This window comes from Leptidea sinapis, chromosome 31, assembly GCF_905404315.1.
Source record: "Leptidea sinapis chromosome 31, ilLepSina1.1, whole genome shotgun sequence".
NCBI classification, from domain to species: domain Eukaryota; kingdom Metazoa; phylum Arthropoda; class Insecta; order Lepidoptera; family Pieridae; genus Leptidea; species Leptidea sinapis.
The window spans coordinates 7,163,993-7,189,646 of NC_066295.1; the positions used below are offsets into that span (position 1 = coordinate 7,163,993).

At 34.8% G+C, this 25,654-nt stretch overlaps 2 protein-coding genes across 3 annotated transcripts in view; both read right to left on the minus strand.

The window, feature by feature from the left end:
• Positions 1-9,362, minus strand: part of LOC126974097 (uncharacterized) — a 36,403-nt gene extending 27,041 nt beyond the window's left edge. The window contains exon 1 of the mRNA XM_050821503.1: positions 9,257-9,362. Coding sequence (XP_050677460.1) covers positions 9,257-9,273 — 17 coding nt within the window. The 5' untranslated portion in view covers positions 9,274-9,362. The remainder of the gene's footprint in view (positions 1-9,256) is intronic.
• A 2,178-nt stretch (positions 9,363-11,540) lies between these two features.
• On the minus strand, positions 11,541-24,727 carry LOC126974145 (uncharacterized). Of its 2 annotated transcripts, none has more exons than XM_050821580.1 (5): positions 24,590-24,727; positions 23,507-23,669; positions 20,997-21,125; positions 15,693-15,847; positions 11,541-11,741 (listed from the first exon to the last, which is right to left on the minus strand). In XM_050821580.1, coding segments are annotated over exons 1-5 (549 nt in total). In that variant the 5' UTR covers positions 24,592-24,727; the 3' UTR covers positions 11,541-11,641. The 2 variants fall into 2 exon arrangements, with proteins under 2 accessions (XP_050677537.1, XP_050677538.1); XM_050821581.1 differs by having other exon boundaries at positions 23,507-23,679.
• Positions 24,728-25,654: the final 927 nt, after the last annotated feature.

The window sequence follows — 25,654 nt, forward strand, 5'->3', positions numbered from 1 at the left end:
TTTGTCGCTGTTAAGTGTCAAAAGTCAAAATATAGTTTAGGCGCTAATGACCATGCCAAACTCTGCACCACCAATTTGCATCATTTACACAAAATGTAAATATTCAATCATCGTTTCGACATTTAATACGATGAAACCATAGGACTCGACACGACTAATGCCACGATATATCGAATATCGATTTAAGGAGTTACCCCTGGCCAAAATCGCGCCCAAATGAGTCGGTTACCAACAAGCATACATACAGGTGAAGCTTATAAATAGCGTGTAAAAAGGGCACTACATTGGTTTGAATCAAACACCTAGTACACCTTATTTCCCACCAAACAACACGTAAACAAGCATGCCCAATGAACCTTTAATGTCTCAATTGATGACCAAGACAACATCACGTACTTCCTTCGGAGTTCGGGTCCTCGCTTCATTGCAGGTGACAAACTATTCCCAAGATAGTCGTCGACCTCTGAAGCGTCCAACCGGAACTTGATCCTTGTCAATAAGGATTAACCATAAACCACGCCTAATCTGAGCGTAACAATTAGTGCTTATGATAACATCCTATAATGTATTGATATTTATTAGTGATGCTATGAATTAGACTGGCCTTACAATTAAAAAAAATTGTACATGTCAGCTCAGCCACGTGAGTAGAGTTTAATCCATAAAAACAATTATCTTAAAATATATAATAATAGACAAAGAAAGTTAATGTATTCATATATTATTAATTTGATAAAAAAAATACTTTAATTATGGTTCATAAAAATATATTTATTACAATTTATATTTTTAAAGTGATAACCTTCACTTCTGGGATTAATATACAAATAAAATATGAAAACAAAATTTTATGAACGATGCGGGACTCGAACCCACGACCTCTCTGAGAGTTGAACAAAGCATACAAGCTTTTATGACGATACGGCAATCAAACGGTTAGGTCAGTTGGAAGAGCACGCGCACGGAACAGAAGTGGTCGTGGGTTCGAGTCCCGCAACGTTACTAAATTTTCTTTTCAAATTTTATTCGTATAATTATTATTTCTGAAATAGTAACATCATTGTTAAATACTGTGACAATAGAATATGTAAGCAAAAATACGACATAAGAAGTCACGAGAGTTACGAATAGTAAAAACATTGCATCAATGGATGTACCATATACCATATCTAGTTGTCCCCAGGATATACCATATCTAGCTGTCCCCAGGATATACCATATCTAGTTGTCCCCAGTGTGCTACCAGAGTTCAGTTCTTCTTTCGTTAATCGTACTAGTCGCAATCGTTATCCATGTCATCATCTTCCACAAATTGACGTTTGATATTTTAATGGAAATATGACACTTCACTTTTTGTTAACGTTTGATTTTATTACCCATCTATTGTCATGGCGTGCGCTATATATAAAACGATACTTCAAAAAATAATATTGTAAAAAGAACAGTCAGAAAATCAAATACATAGCCAACTCAATTATAGCTAAACTTAGCACGTTACAGCGAATTCACACTGAATGATTCTTTTTTAATTACTCGTGTAAGTCATTGAAAATTTGACATTCGAGTATTTTTATTGCATTACTTTATATCTAATATCTTTAAACGAGCAATTCTTGTATATATATATATATATAATCTGAATCTCGGAAACGGCTCCAACGATTTTCATAAAATTAAGTATGCAGGGGATTTCAGGGGTGATAAATCGATCTAGCTAGGTTTCAATTTAAAAAAAATGGTTTTATCCATGTTTGAATGAGAAACAGCTACAATAACATTAGAATACAAAGGTAAATTTCGCCACTATATACAAGACTATTATAGCTCAGATGGGACATTGGGTGATCCGGAAAGCAGAAGACCCCGGTTCGAATCCAGTTTTTTTTTTGTTCAAGTTTTGTACATTCTTAAAAATCCGAGCAAGGCTCGGTCGTCCGGATATTAATATATTATATCTGAAATTATTTGTAATACGATGAAGCTGTAAATATTGATTTCAAAGAGTGACAATAAGTTTTGTTGCCACTTGTCATTAAAGCTCAACCTTTTTCTGAAGTGGTGGTAAATATAAAAAGAATAGTAGATTGTTAACCAAGGGTCAAGGTCAAAGAATCAATTCCCGAGGTATTTAGACGAGTCCGAGTAGGAATTGATTATTTAACCCGTGTTAAACACTTTACTTTTCATTTCGAATATGAGGAAAATAAAACTAGTTGTTTATCTAAACTATTTATTGATAATATATCATAATATTACCTAGTAGTACCTATTTAACATTAATTGTCAAATTAGGACAATTTATGTCAACTTTTTAAATTTTAAATACGGAACTCACCGCGTAATTGTTGCGGCTTATTCCGCTCAAAGAAGTTTGTGCTATGTTCACACTGGCTGTTTAGAAAGTCACATGGCCGCAGCATTTTTTTTAATTAGTTGTTTTTTACATAAATCTCTTCACAGCTGAAAGCAGTACTAATTTTGAAGTTCATTCCGGCCCTTGGGTGGGAAGTAATTTGTATGAGTTTTTCCGTCTCTATGGAGGGAAGCAGCATTTTCCACCCAATACTGATTATTGGATATTGTACGAGAACACTACTTATACTGATCAAGAGAACATTACTTTCCAAGTATGAGAAATGAAAAATATTTTTTTTGACATTCATAGGTGTCATTTCCTTGACCTATGGTATATAGATATTTATGCATATAAATTGATTTTGATTTGATTTCAGTTGGTCTACTGCTAAATCGCTTGAGATTTAAACCGTCTAAATAGCCTCTCAACAATCGAAACGACAAAAAAGGGTTCGATAAAAGGTTTTACAATAACCACCTGAAATTGTAAATAGCCAGAGTTTCTATTTATATAATTAATTTCAAAGCTAAAGTTTTACGAGTTACAACATAACACCTTCAATACTATTTCCTAAATCGTTTTTAATTTCTCGACCTCATAGCAGCTTCCTTCCGAAATTACAAGGGCGTCATTTTATTACAATCTAGTTCATTTTACGCAACATTATATACGTTTATAATCAAATTAATTACGTTACGTATTATAAAGTTTACTTATATTATTATAAAATACTTTACTCTGCCACAATTCAAATTATAGAACAAGTGGAGGGTAGAACCAAATCTTTTTGTATATATTTTGTATTACAATCAATGACGTGTTCAAATTCTATACATAAAATGGAGAACTAACCTACATAAAAAAAATTTTTCCCATAAACCTAACGGGAGTTTGCTTGTAATCAAGTAAGTATATTGAAAAATGTTTGAAATATTCTACTTTTATTGTATTTTGGTTCGAGCAGATGGTCTTGTTACCAATGCTCTAAATAATAAAACTAACTAACAATCAATGACGTTCTATTACACATATAAGGACATATCATTCGCAGTCTGATAGCGGAACGGCAAAAGTATGCTTAAAGACAATGTAAGCACACTTTTCAGTAGTGTGTCAACATCTCATGAAGCTACATCTACATGAGCTCGTCAAGGGCCATGGAGAGAAGAACTGATAAGAAACTCCCAGCCCATCATTATCCTCTATACATTTAATATTATTATTATATTCCTACATTTCTTACACATATTATTATCTTGTCCTAAACTAGGCATATCCTGTACTATGGGATAACAACACAACGATATATTTAATACAATATACTTACTTGGAATAAAATGACTTGGAAAAAAACATGCATATTCAATATATTATTAAGGTTTGCACCTACCGGGATCAGGGACCTCTAACTCAGTAGGCAGGATCACTAACCACTGGGCTATACGGGTCGTCATATAATCTACTATACTATAGTAAGCCTTCTACGTCAAAGAAGCTTTAACATATTTTTTGAATTTGTGCTCAGTGAGTGAGTATGAAGTTTTAATTTAAATGTAATCTACGCCGCTCGTATGTATGAATGTTACTCAAGTAATGTCAGGCGTGGGTAATGACAGCGGAACGCACCGTTAGCAGCTGTGACGACGTCGGCGAGGGTCGGTGAGGGTCGGCACGGGCCACGGCTCACACACGACAACTAAACGTTTTACACCTCACTCACACGATATTATAGCCTGTCACGATTATGTAGATGTGTGGCAAGAAGCAACCTGATGTCTTAGGCTCAATAAGGGACGAGACGAGCAGGACGTTCAGCTGATGGTAATTAACACCCAAATATTCTGAGCGGCACTACAATTGCACTCGCCATCTTGAGACCTCAGATGTTAAGTCTCATTTGCCCAGTAATTTCACTAGCTACGGCGCTCTTCAGAGCTATACACAATAATGCTTACTCATTACTGCTTTACGGCAGAAAATAGCGTCGTTGTGATACCCACAATCTAGCCGGCATGTGGTTGTGCAAAGGAGCCTCAAACTCGTAAAACTTAAACAATAACAAACATGTTAAAGTACCTTCTAAGCAAAATATGTGTTGCACTGTTTGACAATTCTTAGATGACGTCATAATTTTAACTGTCTATTAATATTTTGTTTATTTAACCCGAGTAGGTACTGTAGACAGCATATTCAATAATTTTACTTTTCAAAGGAATTTAAAGCGTATAATAATTATAACAACAGCTGAACTTTAAGAGAAGATTGATCACCGAGAGTACTAAAAAATATATAAATATTACTATCCACTCAACACATTTGACATATGCCCAGCCTAGTAAAACTGAAAGAAGAAAGCAATTCACTCGATTGTATGAAACATGCAGTCATTGATAGTAGTAAGTATCTAGGAGAAAGTAGCCAGGATTCACCACAGTTCCATACAAGCATAACCTTACTCCATAACACCACCCTTACATCATTCGGGTTGCTAGATACTGACAAGGCTGAGGTGGAAAGGATAATCACGAGTTTGCAAAACGACTGCGCAGTTGCATGGGAGAGTAGATAGATAGATAGTAGTAGGTAGCAAACACAAGTGTTAAACAATTCAGAGACGTTTTACCACCTACCACAATTCACACATATTTTCAACACATATTTACTCATAGGACATTTTCCTAAGTGTCTGAAGAAAGATTTTGTCGGGCCTGTTTATAAATCTAGTAGTAAAATATAGTTCCAAATGATATACCAATTTCTTTGTTGCCAACTTTTTCAAAAATGCTAGGAAAAATCATAAACAAAGGGCCACTTAAATATTTGGAGGGTAACGCGATATTGTCTAAGTCGCAGTTTGGATTTAAGCCAAAAGTATCAACTTCCGATGTGGTTTAAATCAACTAACTGACTATATAGCAAAGAATCTTGATAAAGGTCATCACTTAGGGAATCTTTCTGGATCTCGCCAAAGCATTTGACTCAGTTTCTGTCCCTATTCTATTGCGCTAGCTTATATTACAGCTAGAAACTAAAGGTGTAAGAGGTAGTCAGTTGAAACTATTTACAAGCTAAGAAGAACGTACCCAGTGTGTGAGGATAGGCGATGTTATCAGCAAGGATCAGAAGAATTCTTCCCTCGGTGTTCCTCAAGGAAGTATCTTGAGGGTACGGCCTTTTTTATTAACATTAAATATCTCTGTAATATAAAGCTAGACCATGGCATAATCATATCATACACTGATGACATAACTCTTCTTTGTACAACTAAAAAAAATCAAAGTCTACAAGTATGCACAATATAGATTCAAAGTCGATAATTCTTCGGATTTATTTACTTGCCCAATGCAGATAAGACAAATAATATGAAATATTCGATGCGCAATCTATCTTCAACCCAAGCTAACCCAATAATGTATTTCCATTATTGTAGCGCCCTCACTGATAAACAATGTACGTATACCGGTATTTATATTGTAAGAAAAATTAATTATCTACGTATTGTATTAGATGAAACTCTTACGCTCAAATATCACATCGAAGATTTGTGCAATAAAATTCATAAGATGATCTAGGTAAGTGCCTATGCTGTTTTCGGAATAATACTATTCGGACTAAAACTAAGTGGTCATTCACAAGAAGCATCAAGTGACCTTTGAGGTGATTGACCTCTGAAACATTAGATAAACTTATAACGTTTGGTTTCTCTCTCAAATATTAATTCCTAGTATCGATTTAATTAAGACTATCAACCTAACTAAGGACTCGCTCCAGACCCTGAAAACGAACGAAGGTAGCAATGAAAGCATTAAGGTATTTAATATTATAAATAACTATCAATTAATATATGACTCCCTTGATTTCTAAGAGGAGGTCAAACGAAAGTGATGGTGTTTCATACTCTCTTGCTACGAGAGGAAGCACAAGAGTATTTTACATTTTACATATTATATTGTAATTTGAAATGATTTGTAAATCTATGTACTTAAATGTAAATCTTGATATAAAAGAGTGGCAATGATTTTCTTGCTACTTCTTCTCATTAGTTCAACCCTTTACGAAGTAGCGGTAGTTTCAATAAGAAAAATATGTTTTTTTTTTGACTTTCATAAGTGTCATTTCCGTGACCTACGTGAATAAACTGATTTTGATTTGATTTGATTTGATTAGAGCATTGTCGACCTTTAGCCCTATTGTTGTAACAAAACAAGAATAAGATCGAAGCTGCCTAATGTCAAAGAGTACAATTTCGTATTCTTGAGATAGTCTTGTAACACAAATTGACGGTTCAGTTCTGAACTGTAATCAAGTTATGTTCCGATTTAGGGAAATCGTATGATGCGTATTCCCATGACAAGATCGAACATCAATTGTTGGGAGATGCGTATTCTGCAAAATTTTTACATTTCTTCTGCAAAAGTTTACTTCGTGGCCAATCGCGATACTTTAATTACTACTATTTCAAACTTATGTCAAATTACTGCACGTTTCATACTAAACTAATTTTCAATTTGTACTTAGGTACTCCCGCTTATTACGTAGTATTTACAACCTCTTTGGAGCAATATTGGTAACTTTGTTTAAATTGGAAACTTAGTTTAAATGTCGTCGACGCGCGGCTCCGATGCAGTTAACGTTCCGGGGAATGATAGAAGAATACGAATCTAGAACAAAAAGTGGAAAGGGTCGGAACTTAAACTCAACAATTTTGAAATTACATGAATATAACCGCTCTTAAAGCGTAAAAAAAATATATATGACTTCAAAAACCAAAAACACATTGGTAGGTAGCGGACCAAGGATTGAACCTGGGGCTCTGTGGTAAGAGTCAATGGTTCAACCTATTGGTCCACAGATTGTCTTTGTGGAGACAGCTTATGACAGTTCTTGAAGACAGACAAAGAAAGTTCTCGAGCAGATCGTTTAATCATTTTATATTCAAACCGCTGAGAGCCAATAATCGAAACATTTACACCGTCCAAGCGTGAAGGGGTCATAGATCTGGTACAAACATTTTATTCGCAAAACTTTTAAACGAACCTTGCAATATCTAAGTTACATTGTTCCCGTTTATTTATAGCTTGATAGAGACAAAGAAGTTAAAGATACGATTTCTTAAATATAAAGGTCAGGTTATTTATTAACACTTTGGTGGAGTTAGCGTAAGTTTTTTACTTATAATAAACTACATACAATACGTCATTCGTAACATTTTTTTTTACAAAAATTATCTTGTCCCAAATCAGACATACCCTGTGCTATGGGTTGGAAGACAACTATATTTTAATACGATATACATACTTTTTTATTTTTATGAAAATAAGGAACGAGACGAGCAGGACGTTCAACTGTAGGTAATTGATACGCCCTGCCCAGTACAATGCAGTGCCGCTTAGGATTATTGCAAAACCCAAAAATTAGCCGCACTACAACTGCGCTCGTCACCTTGAGACATAGGTTGTCAAGTCTTATTTGCCCAGTAATTTCACTAGCTAGCGCGCCCTTCAGACCGAAACACAGTAATGCTTACACATTACTGCTTCACGGCAGAAATAGGCGCCGTTGTAGTACCCATAATCTAGCCGGCATCCGGTGCAAAGGAGCCTCCCACTGGTAAATACTTAAACATACATAAATACAAATAAACATCCATGACTCGGAAACATTCATCTAAATTCATCTGTCATCATACAAGTGTTCGCAGCTACCGGGATTCGAACTTGGGTCTTCTAGCTCAGAACTAACCACTGGTCTATATAGGTCGTCGTTTAGTTGAAATATGCAATTTGTTAGACTATTGGTGACATATATTACGTCTATTTCTGATACAACTTGCTTCGTGTAAGATCTACATAAGAACATATAATAATAATAAAATATTAAATAAACATACCTACACATTCTATACTTAAACAAATGACAACAATTTATAAGTTACACTTATATAAGTGAGGCCAAAAAATAGGTGGTTTATTTAGATCCTAGATATATTAATTCACGTTAAAGAGAGAAACGGTTAACAGAAACTATTTCAGGATAAACTAAATAAATAAAATCATATTATTAACGTACTTCAATGTCAAACATTAACCTTAAAAGGTTAATCTAAGCTAAATCTACATTGAAGTTCATATCCTACGCACATATATATTATATGTAAGTTAAGTATTAAATTAAAATAAAATATAAACTTTTACAGCGACAATAACAAAAAAAAAATATTTGTTTCGAATTTTTAAAACATCTGATATATACGAGATGTATTCTCAGAAACATAAAATTAAACTCTATAATACTAATAAATAAAATACTAAATTATTCTTTACAAAGAATTAAAACGCGTGTGATTGTAACTGTATTTTTACATTAGGCTTTTGCATAAAACTTAAAATTTTTAACGTTTCAAGTCCCTTGCAGAGCACGTTTACAGGGGGAGTAATATAATATTTAATACTATTCATAGTATGCTTTTTAATTTGAATTTTATTCAGAAATAAAAATATAATTATAATTATTCTTAGATTTTCCGATTCAGTTTAATGTTAATCTGTCACTTTGAGAAAAATAAGAAAGAGAAATTGAGAAAAAAGTTTTAAGATTTCCAATTTTGTAAACTGGTTGTTGTTTGCTACCAAGTGTAATTTAAGTGTAAATTTAAATATTAAGTGTACTCGGTGAATCTGTTTAAGGAGACATCCTTATGTCCATATTTCTATTTTCACTATACCTATTTTATGTTTAAGGATACATCTGTATTTGTTTCCAAATAAATAAATAAACTCAAAATTAAAACACACGGCGAATATCCAGTACCCGAGAAAATAAACTACAAATTGTAATCATAGCAGTCTAACTCTTGTAAAATGTTCACAAAAGAAAATCGTTTGTCTTTAGTCTACTTACCGCGCACTTAACAACATTTTACACACCAATCTACACTTCGCTCACTGTTACTGTCATAACACCACACTCAATAAACACCGCAAGACACGCGTCTGGTCAACGGCTGGTGAAGAAATGATGACCGCCGTCTGCGCAGACTCCAATTGTCTTAGAAGTTACAACCTTCCCCATACATTTTCACTGTAGTGAGTGTCCGCGAACTAAACGCAGTTAGCTTCCTAACGCGCTACGCTTTGTCATTTTACTGATCACGGCAATTACTCAAATAGTTATTATAATATAGTATATTATATCTATTCATATATAAACGTTTGATGTCTGTACATTAAATATAAATAACGGAAGCCATAATTGTAGTTTTCGAATGTCTGTTTGTTGGTTTGTCAGCATGTTTCTGTACACTAATATTAGTGACGGTTGAGCCCATTTAGATACCGCGTTCACTGATGTATAGTGTATTTCTTTAATCCAATCACTTGATCTATAAAAGAGTTAAGTAAATCAAAGTTAAATGTAAAACTTACATTTAGTTATCTTGTTTTATAATAATTCACTGATGGACATGGTGTAGAAGTCAGTGCAATGCTAAAATCGTTAAAGATTGTTAATTAATTCTACTGTACTGTAACTGTCACAATTATTTTAAATATAAAGTAAAATTTAATAAGCTATCCGTCTACTCTCATAGGTAGTGCCTCCAGTTCAATCCTGGCCCACCAGTTACCATTACACAATAATATTCGTATTAAAATGTGTTTATTCGACTTTATAAGGTCGGTGTGGTTCTTGTGATTCCTCCGACTTGTAACAACAAGAGACTGATCACATACCTCCAAGTGACCTGTATGCTCGTTTGTCCTCCCCTTCAAAAAAAAAGATTACGCGAGAAAAATCGTCGGCGCCCGCTAGTATGATATATAAATTCAAAACTGTGATTACATTTCATAATTTACCTTGAAAAACTCTTAATAAAACCGTCGGAAGCTAAGGCCACGTTTGCTTAAGTAAGTTTTTATTCATTACGGATAACAAAAATAAACAAAATATATCACGAAAAGGACACTCACTCAGCATTTTGGGATTGAGATTAGAATAACCCTTATTACAAAACTGATATTGGATGCATTCGTGGATGTAGTTTTTGGGTATTATTATTTAGATTTAATTCTAGCTGTATATATGTTATAGATATGCTTTCATGGGCACAATGGAATTTTGTGAACACATTGCCAGGAGTACAGAAAAGGATACATTTTTATCAATAAAAACGAAACTTTTGCCCTTTGATTCCCCGGGGCGTAAAAAGAATAGAGGAGGCCCAAGGATGTCGTAAGAGGCGACTAAGGGCTTTTTAGAAGTGGGAGAGTCACGCTACCGTCTTATGACGTCAGCACAATCGGACATCAACAGACTCGTCCGGGTTATTTTTTTATTTTTATTTATTCAATGAAAAAAATTATCTTTATATATATAATAATAAAGACATACTCGCAAAACCTCTAAGGTTTATGTGCGAGCGGTAAGTTCGCATTACAATAATTGTTTTAATTACTTAAGACTTAATATATAGTAGTATTATTAAAAAAAAAATCATAGGTATTCCTGGTTATTAACTTCTAGATAGTATTTTTTTAGCTTTACTTTGAAATTTTTCCTTTGCAGATATATATCTATTAGATCACGACACCCGCACAAAACAACGGCGTGAAGAAGCGGCCCAGTGCCGCTATGTTTCGTATATGTTAGTGTCGAGGACCGGAGGCCATCCCTCTCCCAACATTATTATGAAAGCGGTGCAAAAAAAGAAACTACGCCAGGAGGGTACCGGCTCTACAAGAGACGGAGAAACCGGGCTGCCCGTCGTATTCTGGGGAGGGCACAGAACCACGCATGTACGAAGAAAAGCGCGTACACCTTTCTTAAAGGCCGGCAACATTCCTGTGATTTCTCTGGTGTTGCAAGAGAATGTGGGCGGCGGGGATCACTTAACACCAAGTACCGTTCGCTCGTTTGTCCTCCTTTTTCCATAAAAAAACTCTTACAAGTGACACAAAATTCGTGTATCGGTCGTAAATATTAATTTAAGTAAACATTTCTTAATGTTTTGCCCTAATGAGCGTTATTAGCCGAGCGCGATAGCTCAGTCTCATTCAGTACCCGCAAACATAGTGTACGTTAGCGCGCCTCAACAAGTTTTCAATAAACTTTCATCAAGCATTACATCAAACATTCCTGTTTTATTTATTTATAAAAAAAGGTATAACGAAGACAATAAAACACTTGGTTCTATATGTAGAAATCAATTTAATTCTATTTCACAGTATTTGATCTTAAAACAGATCAGTGAAGGACATATTTCAAACCCAAAAACAATGAATTTTTAACTTATTGAAACAAGCCTATGTATCTTTCAAATTTCACAATTAAATTGAACCCAATTATCAACGAAGTTATTGTCACGATGCCAATTGTAATCTTCATAGGTCTGTAACAAAATATTGGATTTAATATTATTTAGTGTGGTGCCAGGAGGACTACTCGCAAAATCGACAACGATACATTCGGAACGATACGATAATATTCCGAATATATCGCAACTATCCTACTCTAACAAATGTTCGAATTCCTTATCGTTTACCGTTACTATAGACTAATATTTTTATTTTTTTACGATGTTAGTGTGAATGAAATATGTTCAAACCTAAACATTATCTGTGCTATGTCGCTGTTAAGTGTCAAAAGTCAAAACATAGTTTAGGCGCTAAGGACCATGCCAGAGTCTGCACCACCAAATTGGTATCATTGACACATAATGTAAATGTTAAAAAAATATGTAATGAATATAATATGAACATTTAAAATTGAATAAATAATACAAAACTTGCGGATAATAAAATGTATAAAAAAGTAACACAACCCTTCTCGTAGATTTCCTATTTCTCAGGCGGCCATTTGCATTATTTCTACGATCAACAAAATGACTTAAATGACTTAGCAGTAAAAAAATCCTGTTGAATAGTAAATCACATATAATTATTTCAATAATATTTATTAAGTATGTATATTGTATGGCAAATATATCTATACAACTTGTAACGATAATATCATCGACAGCATAGAAGGTGTCATTGAGATTATCGTAAAAGTGACGTTTGATTATTTGTGAATTTCGAATATTCGTCTCTGACAATTTCAACTAAGAAGTAGGGTTAGGACCGATAATATCGAATAATGTTTCGTTCGTTCAAACATCGTTTCGAGCTTGAGTACGATGTAATTAAGAGTAGGATTCGACACAACTAATGCCACGATTTATCGAATATCGATTTTAGGAGTAGGCCCCCAGGTCGCACTGTTATAGTTAATAAATCATTGTACATTTTGGATGCGATTACTAATAATTATGACAGTAATCACGACCATCAGGTTTACGAAGCATCCTTACACAAACAATGAATTCAAGCTCTAAATGTGGGATAATTTATAATGATAATTTATATTGGATGCAGCCTTACAAAATTATTTGTTATGTATATTATAGACATTTTAGGTGGGTAACACTGAAAATGTTTAGAAATGGCCAATTAGAAACATTGTTAATGAAAACTTTTTTGAATTTCAAATTTAGAACTCTTTGGTAACCTTATATAGTATCTTGCATTCATTTGTCATTTGTTTTTGTGAATTGGCGGCAAATCTAAAACTCTTGTTATACGTGAAAATTAACCTAACGCGAGAAAATTTTTGGTCAATGATTTATTATGACTTTCGTTGTGGGCTTACTCAACAACAAAGCTATGATAGGCTGCGATTAGCATTTCTTAATGAAGCCCCATCTCGTGTCACTATTTACAATTGGTTTAACGAGTGTAAGCGTGGACGTAGCAATCTCATGATGATCCGCGTGAGGGACGTCCTTGAACAACGACTACCTGAATAACATCAGTGGTGTGCGACGCATGATAGAGGAAGATAAGAGAGTGACCTATCAGCAGATACGAGCAAGCCTAGGCATTGGTATGAGTCAAGTTCAAAAAATATTATACGAACATATAGGCGTCAGGAAGCTATGATGGATTCCCATTTAACCGACGGCCAGAAACACCTTCGCATGGACTGGTGTCGCCAAATTTTAGATAAGTTCGACGGCGGTGACCCAAATGCTATATTTGACATTGTCACATTTGATGAAAGCTGGATATATTGCTACGAACCCGAAACCAAAAGACAATCAGCTCAGTGGGTGTTTTCTTTCGAGGATCGGCCAACTAAGGTAAAGAAAGGAAGAAGTCAAGGAAAAAAGATGATTGCCTCATTCTTTCGTCGGAAAGGTAATTTCGCGACAGTTGTGCTAGAAGATGGAAGTACATTTCCTGCAGACTGGTATGTCAATCGCTGTTTGCCTGTTGTCTTGGAAAAAATTCGACAGCAGCGCCCTCGAAGCAGGATCCTCCTTCACCACAACAATGCTTCAGCGCACTCCGCAACACGGACTGTTGAATATTTGACTATGGCAGGTGTCGTGATAATAAGTCATCCGCCATACAGTCCTGACCTGGCGCCTTGCGACTTTTATTTATTACCAAGAACTAAAGATAAAATTCGAGGTATTCGAGCCCTGAAGATGCGGTGAAAGCATACGAAAATGCCATAGAAGAGACCCCTAAGGAAGAATGGGCCCACTGCTTTTCTCAGTGGTTCCATCGAATGCGACGATGTGTAGAGAGGAACGGAGATTACTTCGAAAAACAATAAAAGTATTGGCAACTATCTACATTCACCCGTTTTTCATTTTCTAAACATTTTCAGTGTTACCTAGGTAAAATACTGTTTTGATTGAAGAGTGGCCGTTGAGTTTCTTGTATGATCTTCACACGAACTCTACTTTTTCGGAACATATGGTAGATTCAGTAATTTAAAAGAAATATTTATACTGACGATTCAAAACCGCTTTTAAATTTAATAACATAAGTGTAATGTAAATATACATAAAAAGCATAAAAAAGCATGTACTTTGTCAAAATTGAATTCTTTAGAATTCTTTTTGATGTCAGTTCAAACACTACCACCGCTTGGGAAACAAATGGCACTCTGAGAGAGAAGAAAAGGCGCAAGAAACTCTCCCAGCATTCATTCGTTTTCCCCTCTTTTTAATAACATAGAAAACGAATGCTATAAAATAATCATAAATTAGTCTCAGGTTATCCGATTGCTTAGATATTCAGTTGTGGATTACTAGGATTTACCAACGTAGTGGTAGCACATGTAGTCTGATGCGGATCGGATCGGAGGTTTAAAGATCAAAATTAAAAATTTCAAGGATCGGTTCACATTTTATTCTATGGGTCAAACTTTAAACAGCTCCACTTCATGCAAATTAGATTTAACATGTTATGCCTCAAGTGACGATCGCAGTTGTAGAGCCGCTCAGAGGTTTTGGGTTTTTCAAGAATTCTGAGTGGCACTGCATTGTAATGGGCTGGGCGTATCAATTACCATCAGCTGAATATCCTGCTCGTCTTGTCATAAAAAACAATCTTTTCGCACCAGTGGACAGGCAGCCTAAGCAGCATTGATATATGTATATACTAGCTGACCCGACAGACGTTGTTCTGTAGATAATAAAAAAAAAAATACTGCTTTACTTATAGAAATTTGCCAATAATATTTAAAAACATCATGATTTATTTCGTAAAAAATGCTCCCTTTTGTTATAAAGAAACTGTTTAACAATAGAACTGTCAAACCGTGCGTCAATTAATTCTCTCATAGAAAACAAATATTGAAAATAAAAATATTTAGGGGTCCCAAATCGAAATAAAAAACTATCCTATCTCTCAAGTTGGACTAAACTGCACTCCATGAAGTAATCCCCATTTTAATCCGTTCATTAGTTAGTAGTCCATCGCGGACAAACAACGTGACACGTAATTTATATATATTAAGGGTATGTTCCGATATGCACTGCGACCACTGTACAGTGTGACGTCAATTTAGTATACTGTGGAGCCGTTCCTTTATAGCCCGTTAAACTGGTTACTATTTAAAACGGAACGCAATCCCGTATACTGTCAGCCGCATTTTATGACGCAGCATTCAAATTAAAGTTTTCTAGTTCATTAAAAAACTTTTGTTGGAGTACTGTCAAATTAAAAATATTTGGGATTATACTGTAGGTATTGTTTATAAAACGTAAGCTAAGCACTCAAGTGGTTTTGACTGACCACGTGATCAAAGTAGTGCAAGTACCTTACCTCGCCAGTGCTTACAGTAGAATATGGCGGCGATTTATGACGTCTTATATTTCCCTAGGGTACTGCGGCAATATATTGGCAGTCCATAACGGAACGAATTTTTCTACAGTCATAGCGGTGCGCAGTGCTCGCAGTGCATATCGGAACATACCCTAAGATATAAAAGCAGTCGCTACACAAACCCGTCAGCGTTGTGGAAGTAGATAGCGCTCCAGAGCGTGTAGTACACCAGCTGCATGTAGCAGTAGATGACGTAGTAGAAGGCCAGCGCTGTCGCTGTTACCGACAGCTGTAACAACTGCACCAACTCACCTATAACTCGCCAGGTCCTGCGGTCCTGCAATTAAGTAAAACAATCCAAACTCACTAATGTTCTTTGTATTTCCTATACTCCCCACATGATTCAGAGCGGGTCCAAAGTTCAGCTCCATTTAAATAGATCCAGAGCATCTGTTTGGTCTGTAAAGACGTTTGTTAAGCCTAACTTAGTTTAAGAACTCTATAAAACTAGCTCCCTTTGTATCGCATTCTAAACCTAATGGAAAAGGAGGCAAAACCAACTTGTAGTTATCTGATGGTAAGTGATCAACTGATCACACTATCCATGCTATCCAGGGGAATTACAATAGCGTTACTGGCCCTAACTAACAGTAGAGTTTATTTAGTAGAAGTATTATCCCCGCGGACCGATGTGTGTAACTGACCCGAGGTTACTCTACAACGGATTAATGGTCCTTAGTAACTCATGCTGATATGGCAGATGAGGTAGCAAGATGAAGCCTTATTATTTTACTTTATTATTTAAACAGGCCACAACCCATACCGCTACCTTTCGGTTGGCTCAAAAACCATATTCATAAACGCACAAGACTACATCACACCATGGTTGACACAAGAGGACTGATATATATATATAAATACATACGCATATATAATATACATATATAATATATGCTTTTACAATATGATTCCAGAAAATGTACGCAACAAATGTGTGTGAAATTAAAAAGAATTGTTGAGAAACGCTTGTGTGGTAAAGGTTACTATAACATCAATAACTACACAATAATACCACAGATTGGGATTGGAGCGACTGCCCTCGGGATATTAAATAATAATTTAAATTGCGATATTTTTGAAAAAAAAAAACGCTAGTTTCTTGACGTTCTTCTTAGGTCTGAGGCATACTTTTTTGAATAGGTGGTAGTTTTTGACGTTCAATATGTGATTATGAATCCTATTTTGTATAAAAATATTTGAATTGAAATACGAAATATAACAATTATACTATGCAATATTACATTATAAGTTACAGAGCTAGTGGTAAAATATAAGTAAGTCAAATGGTCGGTAAATATAGGTTAATGTTTGTTGTAATTGATTTCATTAAGTCAGCCTGAAATCTGTGTTGTGACATCAGTTTGTTCCAGATAATATTACAGATCATCACCGGTCTATGCTCAGATTATCAAGACATGAAATATTCATTTGCTTAGATACTTAACATTCAATTCACTTGTATCGTTTAATATTGGAAAGCAATTACTTACTGTAATCTCGTATCTGTTTTTGTAACATATACATTGTGACAAAAAAAATTCAAACCATTCTAAGACCTGAAAAGTAAATCTTATATCTTTAAAAGACCAATTGCTTGTATATATATATATAATCTGAATCTCGGAAGCGGCTCCAACGATTTTGATGAAATTTAGTATACAGGTAGTTTCGGGGTCGAGAAATCGATCTAGCTAAGTTTCAATTTTAAAAAATGTAGTTTTATCCGTGTTTTAATGAGAAACTGCTACAATAACATTAGAATAAAAAGGTAAATTTCGTCACTATATACAAGACTATAATAGCTCAGATGGGACGTTGGGTTATTCGGAATGCAGAAGACCCCGGTTCGAATCCAGATGTCCTATTAGTTTTTTTTCGTTCAAGTTTTTTACATTCATTAAAATCCGAGCAAGGCTCGGTCGTCCGGTTATTTTTCTTTATAGAACAAAACATCAAAGGAAAACATTGCTGTTTTATTACAAAAAAAAAATTTTTGGTAGACTTTTAATGTAATGTACCAAAACAATAAAATATTATAATTTTCCCATAATAAAACATTTAATTTATGACGATTTCGCACACTTGTTATCTATCTAACCTTTTATTGAGGTAGAACAGACTGACGACTTAGATATACGCTTAAATTGATTCCTAATTATAGCACCAGCGCTTGGGATACAAGTGGTGCGCTGAGAGAGAAGAAACGGCACAAATAACTGGCCCCACACTTTTGCGCTCTTTTAAAAAAATTATAATTTATACAATATTGAAGGTACCTACTATATCACTGTTATAAAATAATCATAATCTAGTTCAAAGCTGTTCGATTAGTTTCTGCGCTTTTGAGAAGTAAAATACAGCGGCGCCTATCTATATATTATTATCTATATAAAAATTATAATAAATGTATACAAAAGAATATATTATATGTATATTCACCTAAAACTCGAGGACTATTAGCCCAATTGAAATGAAACTTCGCACACACACAGCAGCTAGTTTTTAATAAATCAAAAGTTATATATATAGATCACCTGAATAGGTGTAGTGGCTGGGCCTTATACCAAATTATATTTATTTTATAAGCAACCATGAATCTGAAAAAAAAATCATCCATAATCTTCATATAAATGTGCACATACTGGGATTCGAACCCGGGACGTCTAGCTCAGTGGATAGTGTCACTAACCACTTGGCTTTATCGTCTTGAATGTCTAGAATTACTTGTGGGAAAAGGCCTTATTCGAACTCAAAGTTAACCGGAGCGTAATGTTATTAATTTAATGTGGCTTCAGTGATAGCAATCTCTAGGTTAACACCAAGTACGAGTTAGTTCCACGGCCAGGGCTCAAGCGATAGCGGCGTAGTTGAAACGAATTTCATTTTAGTAAGCCTCCACATATTAATATTGAAATATTTATTCCTGATTATCTATATCTATATGTATAAATAAAATTCAAGTGTTTGTAGGTTTATCAAGTGAGTTCTTCGTCATGCTCGCTTAAATGTCATTGCTTGTGGTGGCGACGTGAGGCGGGTCGAACCTTTCCCTAATATTTTAAAATTCTTATAGGGTTATATATAGTCAAATTGTCTAATTCCTAATTCAAACTCCGCAACAAGACCTATTCATTTATTTATTTACGAAACTGTGTACTTCTAAATTTATTCTGTAAAATATTTAAAAGAATAATTTCTGTGCATGCTGTTTTATTTATAAGTAATTACTACACTCAGGTCCTAGTTCTTCGATCTACATTTTATTTCTTTGGCTCTCAGGATTCCTGAAAAACCCAATAATTAATTCACCACCCACTAGCTACGGCGGCAGACCACTAGAATAGCGGTAGAAAAAGACGAAAATTCCCATTCACATAATGAGAAATATAGCAAAAATATATAGTTTCCTATGAAGATAGACTCTTAAGCGCCGACATGGCTGAGGATTCTCAAGTTTTGCATACTGGTCACGCTATACTTATCATTTGCAGGCCCGAAACATTGTCTGTCCTGATATTCCGTGAAAAGCTCTATAAAAACAAGATAGTTCTATAATAACTAAGCTAAACGTAAGAACGTGAAGCAATGCTATCCCGACTATGATAGGCGCGGGTCGCGTACTTCGTGCGTTATGATAAAATCATATACAATAAAATATCTTATCTATCACATATCCTCAACCACTGCGCACAAGAAACAAAATGGAGGACTAGGTTCATGAACTTCACACAATAATGTGTCTCTTTATCTCACACTTATATCTAATACTAGCTGACCCGACAGACGTTGTTCTGTTAGTAAAAATAAATTCTTGCAGATGGAATGTCCTAACTTCTGTTCTGACCTCTACTCGGCCAAAGGAATATTCCTACCAAATTTTAAGTCTCTATGCCTAATGGTTCCAGAGATATCTTGCTGAGTCAATACATAGGTTGAAATCTCATATGTATATACTTACATAAAGTGACGGACCGCGAGCTGCTAATTACGATACACCTGTGTTTTGGTGCCTGTCAAAACCTTAATTGCCGCCCTCGTGTGTCGCACATACATATAATCTATCTTAATTAATCCCTCTGATACTTATGTAAAGGCTTAAATATAGTGCGATTCTAACTTAAAACAATATAAATTGTGTGAGATACAGTGAAATTTAGCAGGCCTGCTGTGTAAAGTGTTTTTGTGAACCTTTGGAGAAAATTAGTGCACTGGCGTGGACAACTCTGGACAATTGGGCTTCGTCGTGACCACGTGAGTCCCTCAATTTTCCTGATATAATAAATCCCATTTTTTCATTATATTGGCCGTGCGCGGACAGCTATATTCCAATGTGTATAATTTTTGTATGAAATAAAAAAGGTTTTTTTTCATATTAGAAGCATATACCGTAATTTGGATCTAAGCTGAACAGGCTCCTAATTAATATACATTCCACCCAAAATAGCTCATTAAAGATCCACCCCTCAGACAAAACATTTCTGAGGATTGCCACTATCATTATTATAAATATACCAACCATCAAGGCAAAACAATCAATCAATGATAGTGCATATAGTGGCGAGGCATAACAAAACGCACAACAAGGGTAAATACAGCGAAATAAGTATGTAAATATAATTTACCTTACAAGTTTGATTCTTACACTACAAAGCGGCATTTTCAAACTTTAACCCTTAATACAAATGATTTAAGTTTTCTTTAGTGTCTGGCAGGTGCCAGATTTTGGCGAGACAACACGTTCTGAGGATGCCTCGTGTAGAGGCGAAACACGTGTCGAATTGTTTTAAAAAACAAATATTGGCGGAATTAACACTAAAAAAAACTAAATCATTTGTATAATTATGGATTTCCGCAAAGTAACGCCTAATTCAATATTTTTTTTAACCCTTAATTTTAAACTTGGTTCTCTAAATATTTAACAAATCTTTAAATGAGCAATTCTTGTATATATATAATAAGTAAAAATTTAGTAGACAGGGCATTTCGGGGGCGATAAATCGCTCTAGGTATCAATTAAAAAAAAAAATTTATCCGTGTTTTAATGAGAAAAAGAAACTGTTACAATAACATTAGAATACAAAGGTAAATTTCGCCACTATAAACAAGACTATAATAGCTCAGATGCGACATTGGGTGATCCGGAAAGCAGAAGACCCCGGTTCTAATCCCATCTGGATTCCTATATATTATATATTATCTATATATTATATATTATATATTATCCTATATATATTATCCTATATATATTATCCTATATATATATTATATATTATCCTATATATTATATAGTTTTGTATATTCTTAAAAATCCGAGCAAGGCTCGGTCGTCCGGATATTTAACAATTTAACTTTCGTACCAATTTCATAATTTAATTTGATCAAAAATATGTAACTCTATATTAGTATAATAAAGAATTGTTATATACCCTTCTCTCTGTAGGTTGTCTTTCGATTTGCTTCGTTTTATTTGTCTGATTATCTTCATACGCTGTTTGGCGAAACAGCGGATGATGAACTCGTGTACAATACGCAGATATGCAGCATGTGTTGTTCAACTGTACATAAACGAAAAAAAAAATTATAAATAATCTTCCTGATTCATGATAATCTAGAGGACACGGACTAGTAAATAATAAGGACTCCGTGTCACCTTACATAACAGTTACATAACAGCACCAAAACAAGCCGATTAATGTGTAACTACAGGCCGATAGGCGGCCATTATGAGAATTATTGTCATCGGCTTATTGACACCCAAACTGGTCTGCAGTTTGGGTGTCAATAAAATATTTTAAAAATGCCGTCGTGCGTTGTGAAAAAGTGTATAAACGATACTATATAAGTATTTGTGGCCATATATGTTTATTTAAGGGAAAAAAAATTGTGTAATTAGTATTCCCCGTAAACGCACACACACTAGCATAACGGTGCTTCACTTGCTAATATCACGGCGTGGAGTCCTTTTTTTTTCATCCGTGATAGAGGATAGATAAGGAAGATGCTTCAAATCCTTTGGAAAGCATTCCACACCAACCAATCCATCCTTTACACTTTTGGTGCAAAAACCAGACTCTCATCCATCTGCGTCCGTAGAATCTTAGAGTTCTTTGGACATATCGCCAGAAATGATGGCCACATCCTCAAACAACTGATGGTTACTGGGAAGGTAGACGGACGATGCCCCAGAGGTCACAGCCTTATAAGATGGTCTGACCAAATCCGCAAATCTCTGGATACCGGACTTCATGACGCACTGCACAGATGCCGAACTATTGTCAAAAAGTTGAATCCTCAGAGAAATCACGACCCTCAGCAATGAGGAATACGACACGAGGAGGAGGAGGAGAGGATAAGGAAGTATGGAAATTAGATCTTATGAATGTAACATGAATATAATGTATTCTTTTGGTTTATACAGGATCCACTGTAATTGCATTATATAAATCATTTGTGGGCTTACTTTGTGAGCATTAATTTTGTAATTTATAGTTATCATGCATAAGTATGCTATCTATACTATATATCATTGTTCGTCATGCACACTGAATGGCATTGCATGCGGCGACGTCGTGTGCCGGGTTGTCTCCTTCCCTCAAATATGTGCGAAGGGAACGATGGCTGGTACATGCGTCAAATCGTGAACGGGTGCTGCTTGTGGTGCCAGTTCGACTTGTTATAGTTAATAGATCGTTGTATTTATTGGATTACAAATTATGACAGTAATCACGATCAACAAGTTCACGAAGCATCCTTCCACAAACAATGAATTTAAGCTTTAAAAGTTGATGCATCCAATATACGATAATTTATATTTATACAGTTTATTCTTTATTACTTTTTATGAAATATATAATATTATTTAAACACGATTCATATATTGGATGCAGCACCTACCAAACTAATGTGTTATGTGTATTAAACCTATTGTAAAATACTATTTTGATTGAAAAGAGTGGCAGTTGAGTTTCTTGTATGTTCTTCTCACGAGCTCTACTTCTTCCGAACATATGGTAGATTCAGTAGTTTAAAAGAAATATTTATAGTGACAATTCAAAAGCGCTTGGTCTAAGCCTAATTTAAAGTTTATTTGACTTTGTGCTGCTTGGGGAGCTGATTATTCCTGTCACCAGGAACTATGTGGTTGCGCGATTTATTGGCGAATTGTGCTCTGTAATCTACCAATTGTTAAGAACTATTGTTGCGTAGCAACCCTTCGAAGTATATGACGAGAGTTGTCCAACTTCCAGACATTGTTAATTTCAACAGCTCCGTCAGCAATAATCGTAGCTCAGCGGAAAAGTGTTTACTTTAGACGCTGTAGACCCGGTTTCGATACACCTACCAGTGTATGGATTTTTTTGGGTTTTGTAAAGTTAAAGGAAATTTCTAGTAAGTTCAGGATCAAATCGAACAGAAAAAAAGGGATGGAAAATGTGTAAGCAGGATTAAAATAGTTAAAAGAATTTTCTAGTACAATTTAAATTTAAAGATGGAATGGGAGAATCATATTGAAGATAGAACGGATCCGGGGGTATATAAGCCGTACTAAGCGTGGCCTACTGCAGTTCTAGTTCAGACTCGAAAGTGTAAAGAAGAAGAAGAAGAAGAAGAAAAGAAGAAGCAGTGAAAAGTGGAAGTGTTCCAAGAAGAAGAAGATAGAAGAGACTTAGTGTTCGGTGCGGTGTGACGCGTTGAAGGTACCGCAGCCCACAAGAGGAAGAGCGGCAGACCGGTGAAGCGCAAGTTCAGAATAAGTGAACGCAAATAAAGACTCGTTCCTATAAGCGGAGTATTATTTCCAATCCCTGACCCACTCCCGTGTCACTATGTTACCACGACTCATACAAATAAATTTCATTTCATTATTATCCTTTATCCAATTTTCTAACGCGACTATATAGGACGAAAATATACAATCAAGTAATCAGATACAAACCGAAGTTGGTTTACTGATATCCGGTACAGGCGTGGGTGGTGGTGGCACTGGGAACCTGGCCAGCATATTCTTCAGCTTGTCGCTGGTCTTGAGACAGCCACAGTTCCGCCTCCATCCCAGATCACTGCTACCTGATACGTGAGCGACCACATCGTTTTCCATCCTGGAATTAGCTAGGAAATGGTTAAAATGTCTTAATTAGTATGTAAAGATGCAAAGATAAAACATATATACCGGTGGGAGGCTCCCTTTGCACAGGATGCCGGCTAGATTATGGGTACTACAACGGCGCCTATTGCTGCCGTGAAGCAGTACTGTGTAAGGATTACCGTGTTTCGGTCTGAAGGGCGCCGAAATTACCAAAACTTATTACTACTTATTAGATTAAAACGAGTTGCTGAAATTCAATTTCAATTAATAATGTTAGTTAAATTTTATAATTGTTATTGAAATTCAGCTGTAAATAAAAGCGTTGCCTTCCTTAAAGGCCGGCAACGCTCCTGTGATTCCTCTGGTGTTGCAAGAGATTGTGGGTGGCGGTGATCACTTAACAACAGGTGACCCGTACGCTCGTTTGTCCTCCTATTCCATAAAAAAAAAATTATATGCGTTTGAAACCTTAGTAGTATGGATGTTACTCAAGGGCGAGAGAGGTAGTCCTTCCCGCAGCACTGGGTACGCGCACATCCGAATTAGTCTCAAAAACTTGTTGTATATGATTCCCCAATTTAACCTTCATAAAAGCCCTTAAAATGCGGAAGTAAAAGTAGTAGAGGTAAATTACCAAACAAAACATCAAATTAAATAAAAACCTGTTGTTTACTATTATAAGACAAATCTTACACAACAATATATTCTATACTTTCAGTTAAAAAGTTTAGTTTAGACATCCTACCAATCTCAATTCATACTTTATAAAAACTACAATTTTCTCCCTACGATTTTTTAGTATTTAAGAGGATCGTTACATACATACAGCTGACGACTTTAAAAACGACTTTAAATACGTCACTTTAAATCGACTGTGTGAAGTGTAACAAACGAAAATTGATTATAAAATTTTACATTACCATAAAAACTTACATAATTGCAACTATGGATTTTCTATGTGTCCAACAAACACTAGAATTTTTGCCTTTACTACAGTTATAAAAATTAAATAAATATAAATAAAACTAAAATATATTTATGCGATCCCGATAAAAGATTTTCATTTACATTGTCACTATTATTATCACTGTCAGTCAAACTGTCAGTGTCAAACAGTATACAAAGTCATTATGAGGTAATCATAATAAAAAAAACACAAAAATTACAAAGAGGTCTATTGGTAAGTAGTATAAACATTCCGATATATATTAATTATTTATTATGTTGTTGATAACATACTACTACTTCTAGTATAACTGATTAAATATAATACAGTTATTTATTGTTGAGCTGCTGATTATAATCTATATAAGTTACTTTCCAAAAACGTGGTGTGTTGAATATGTAATTTACAAATGGTGTATTTATTAACTTACTCGGGAATTGCATACGTCACTTACTTTATATGTGGGAAAATTATTAGGTATTTACTTTTATTAACACGAGTGTTACACATTTAAATAATACTTTTACTTACTTTATACTTTTTAAAGGAATAAAACGCGTGTAATTGTAATCGTAAAGTTACCTTTTTATAAACTGTATTTAACCCAAACGCTAGAAGGACTAGAATTGTTGATCTTCTTTAGACTACGATTTCGATTGTGTTTTGATTTCTATTTCTATACTATACCCCAGTCCCAGTGTTGTAATTCTATAAAAAGTATTTTATTTAATTGAGAAAATTAATAAACTCATTTTTATTTTGAAAATCCGTTGAATGCTTAAACATGGATATCCGCAACATGAGGGGTCAAAAGATGCATTGCTCACCTTTCAGTTGAGAGCATGCTCTATGCTTGAAGGTCCCTAAGTCGTATAATAATATTGACACACTTTTTACACAAATTATCTTGCCCCAAATTAGGCATATATAGCCTCTTATGGGTTGCAAGACAACGATATTTTTAATACAATATACTGACTTAAGCATACATAAATACATATAAACATACATAAATATATTTGAACATCCATGACGTATGGTTGGGGAAGGCT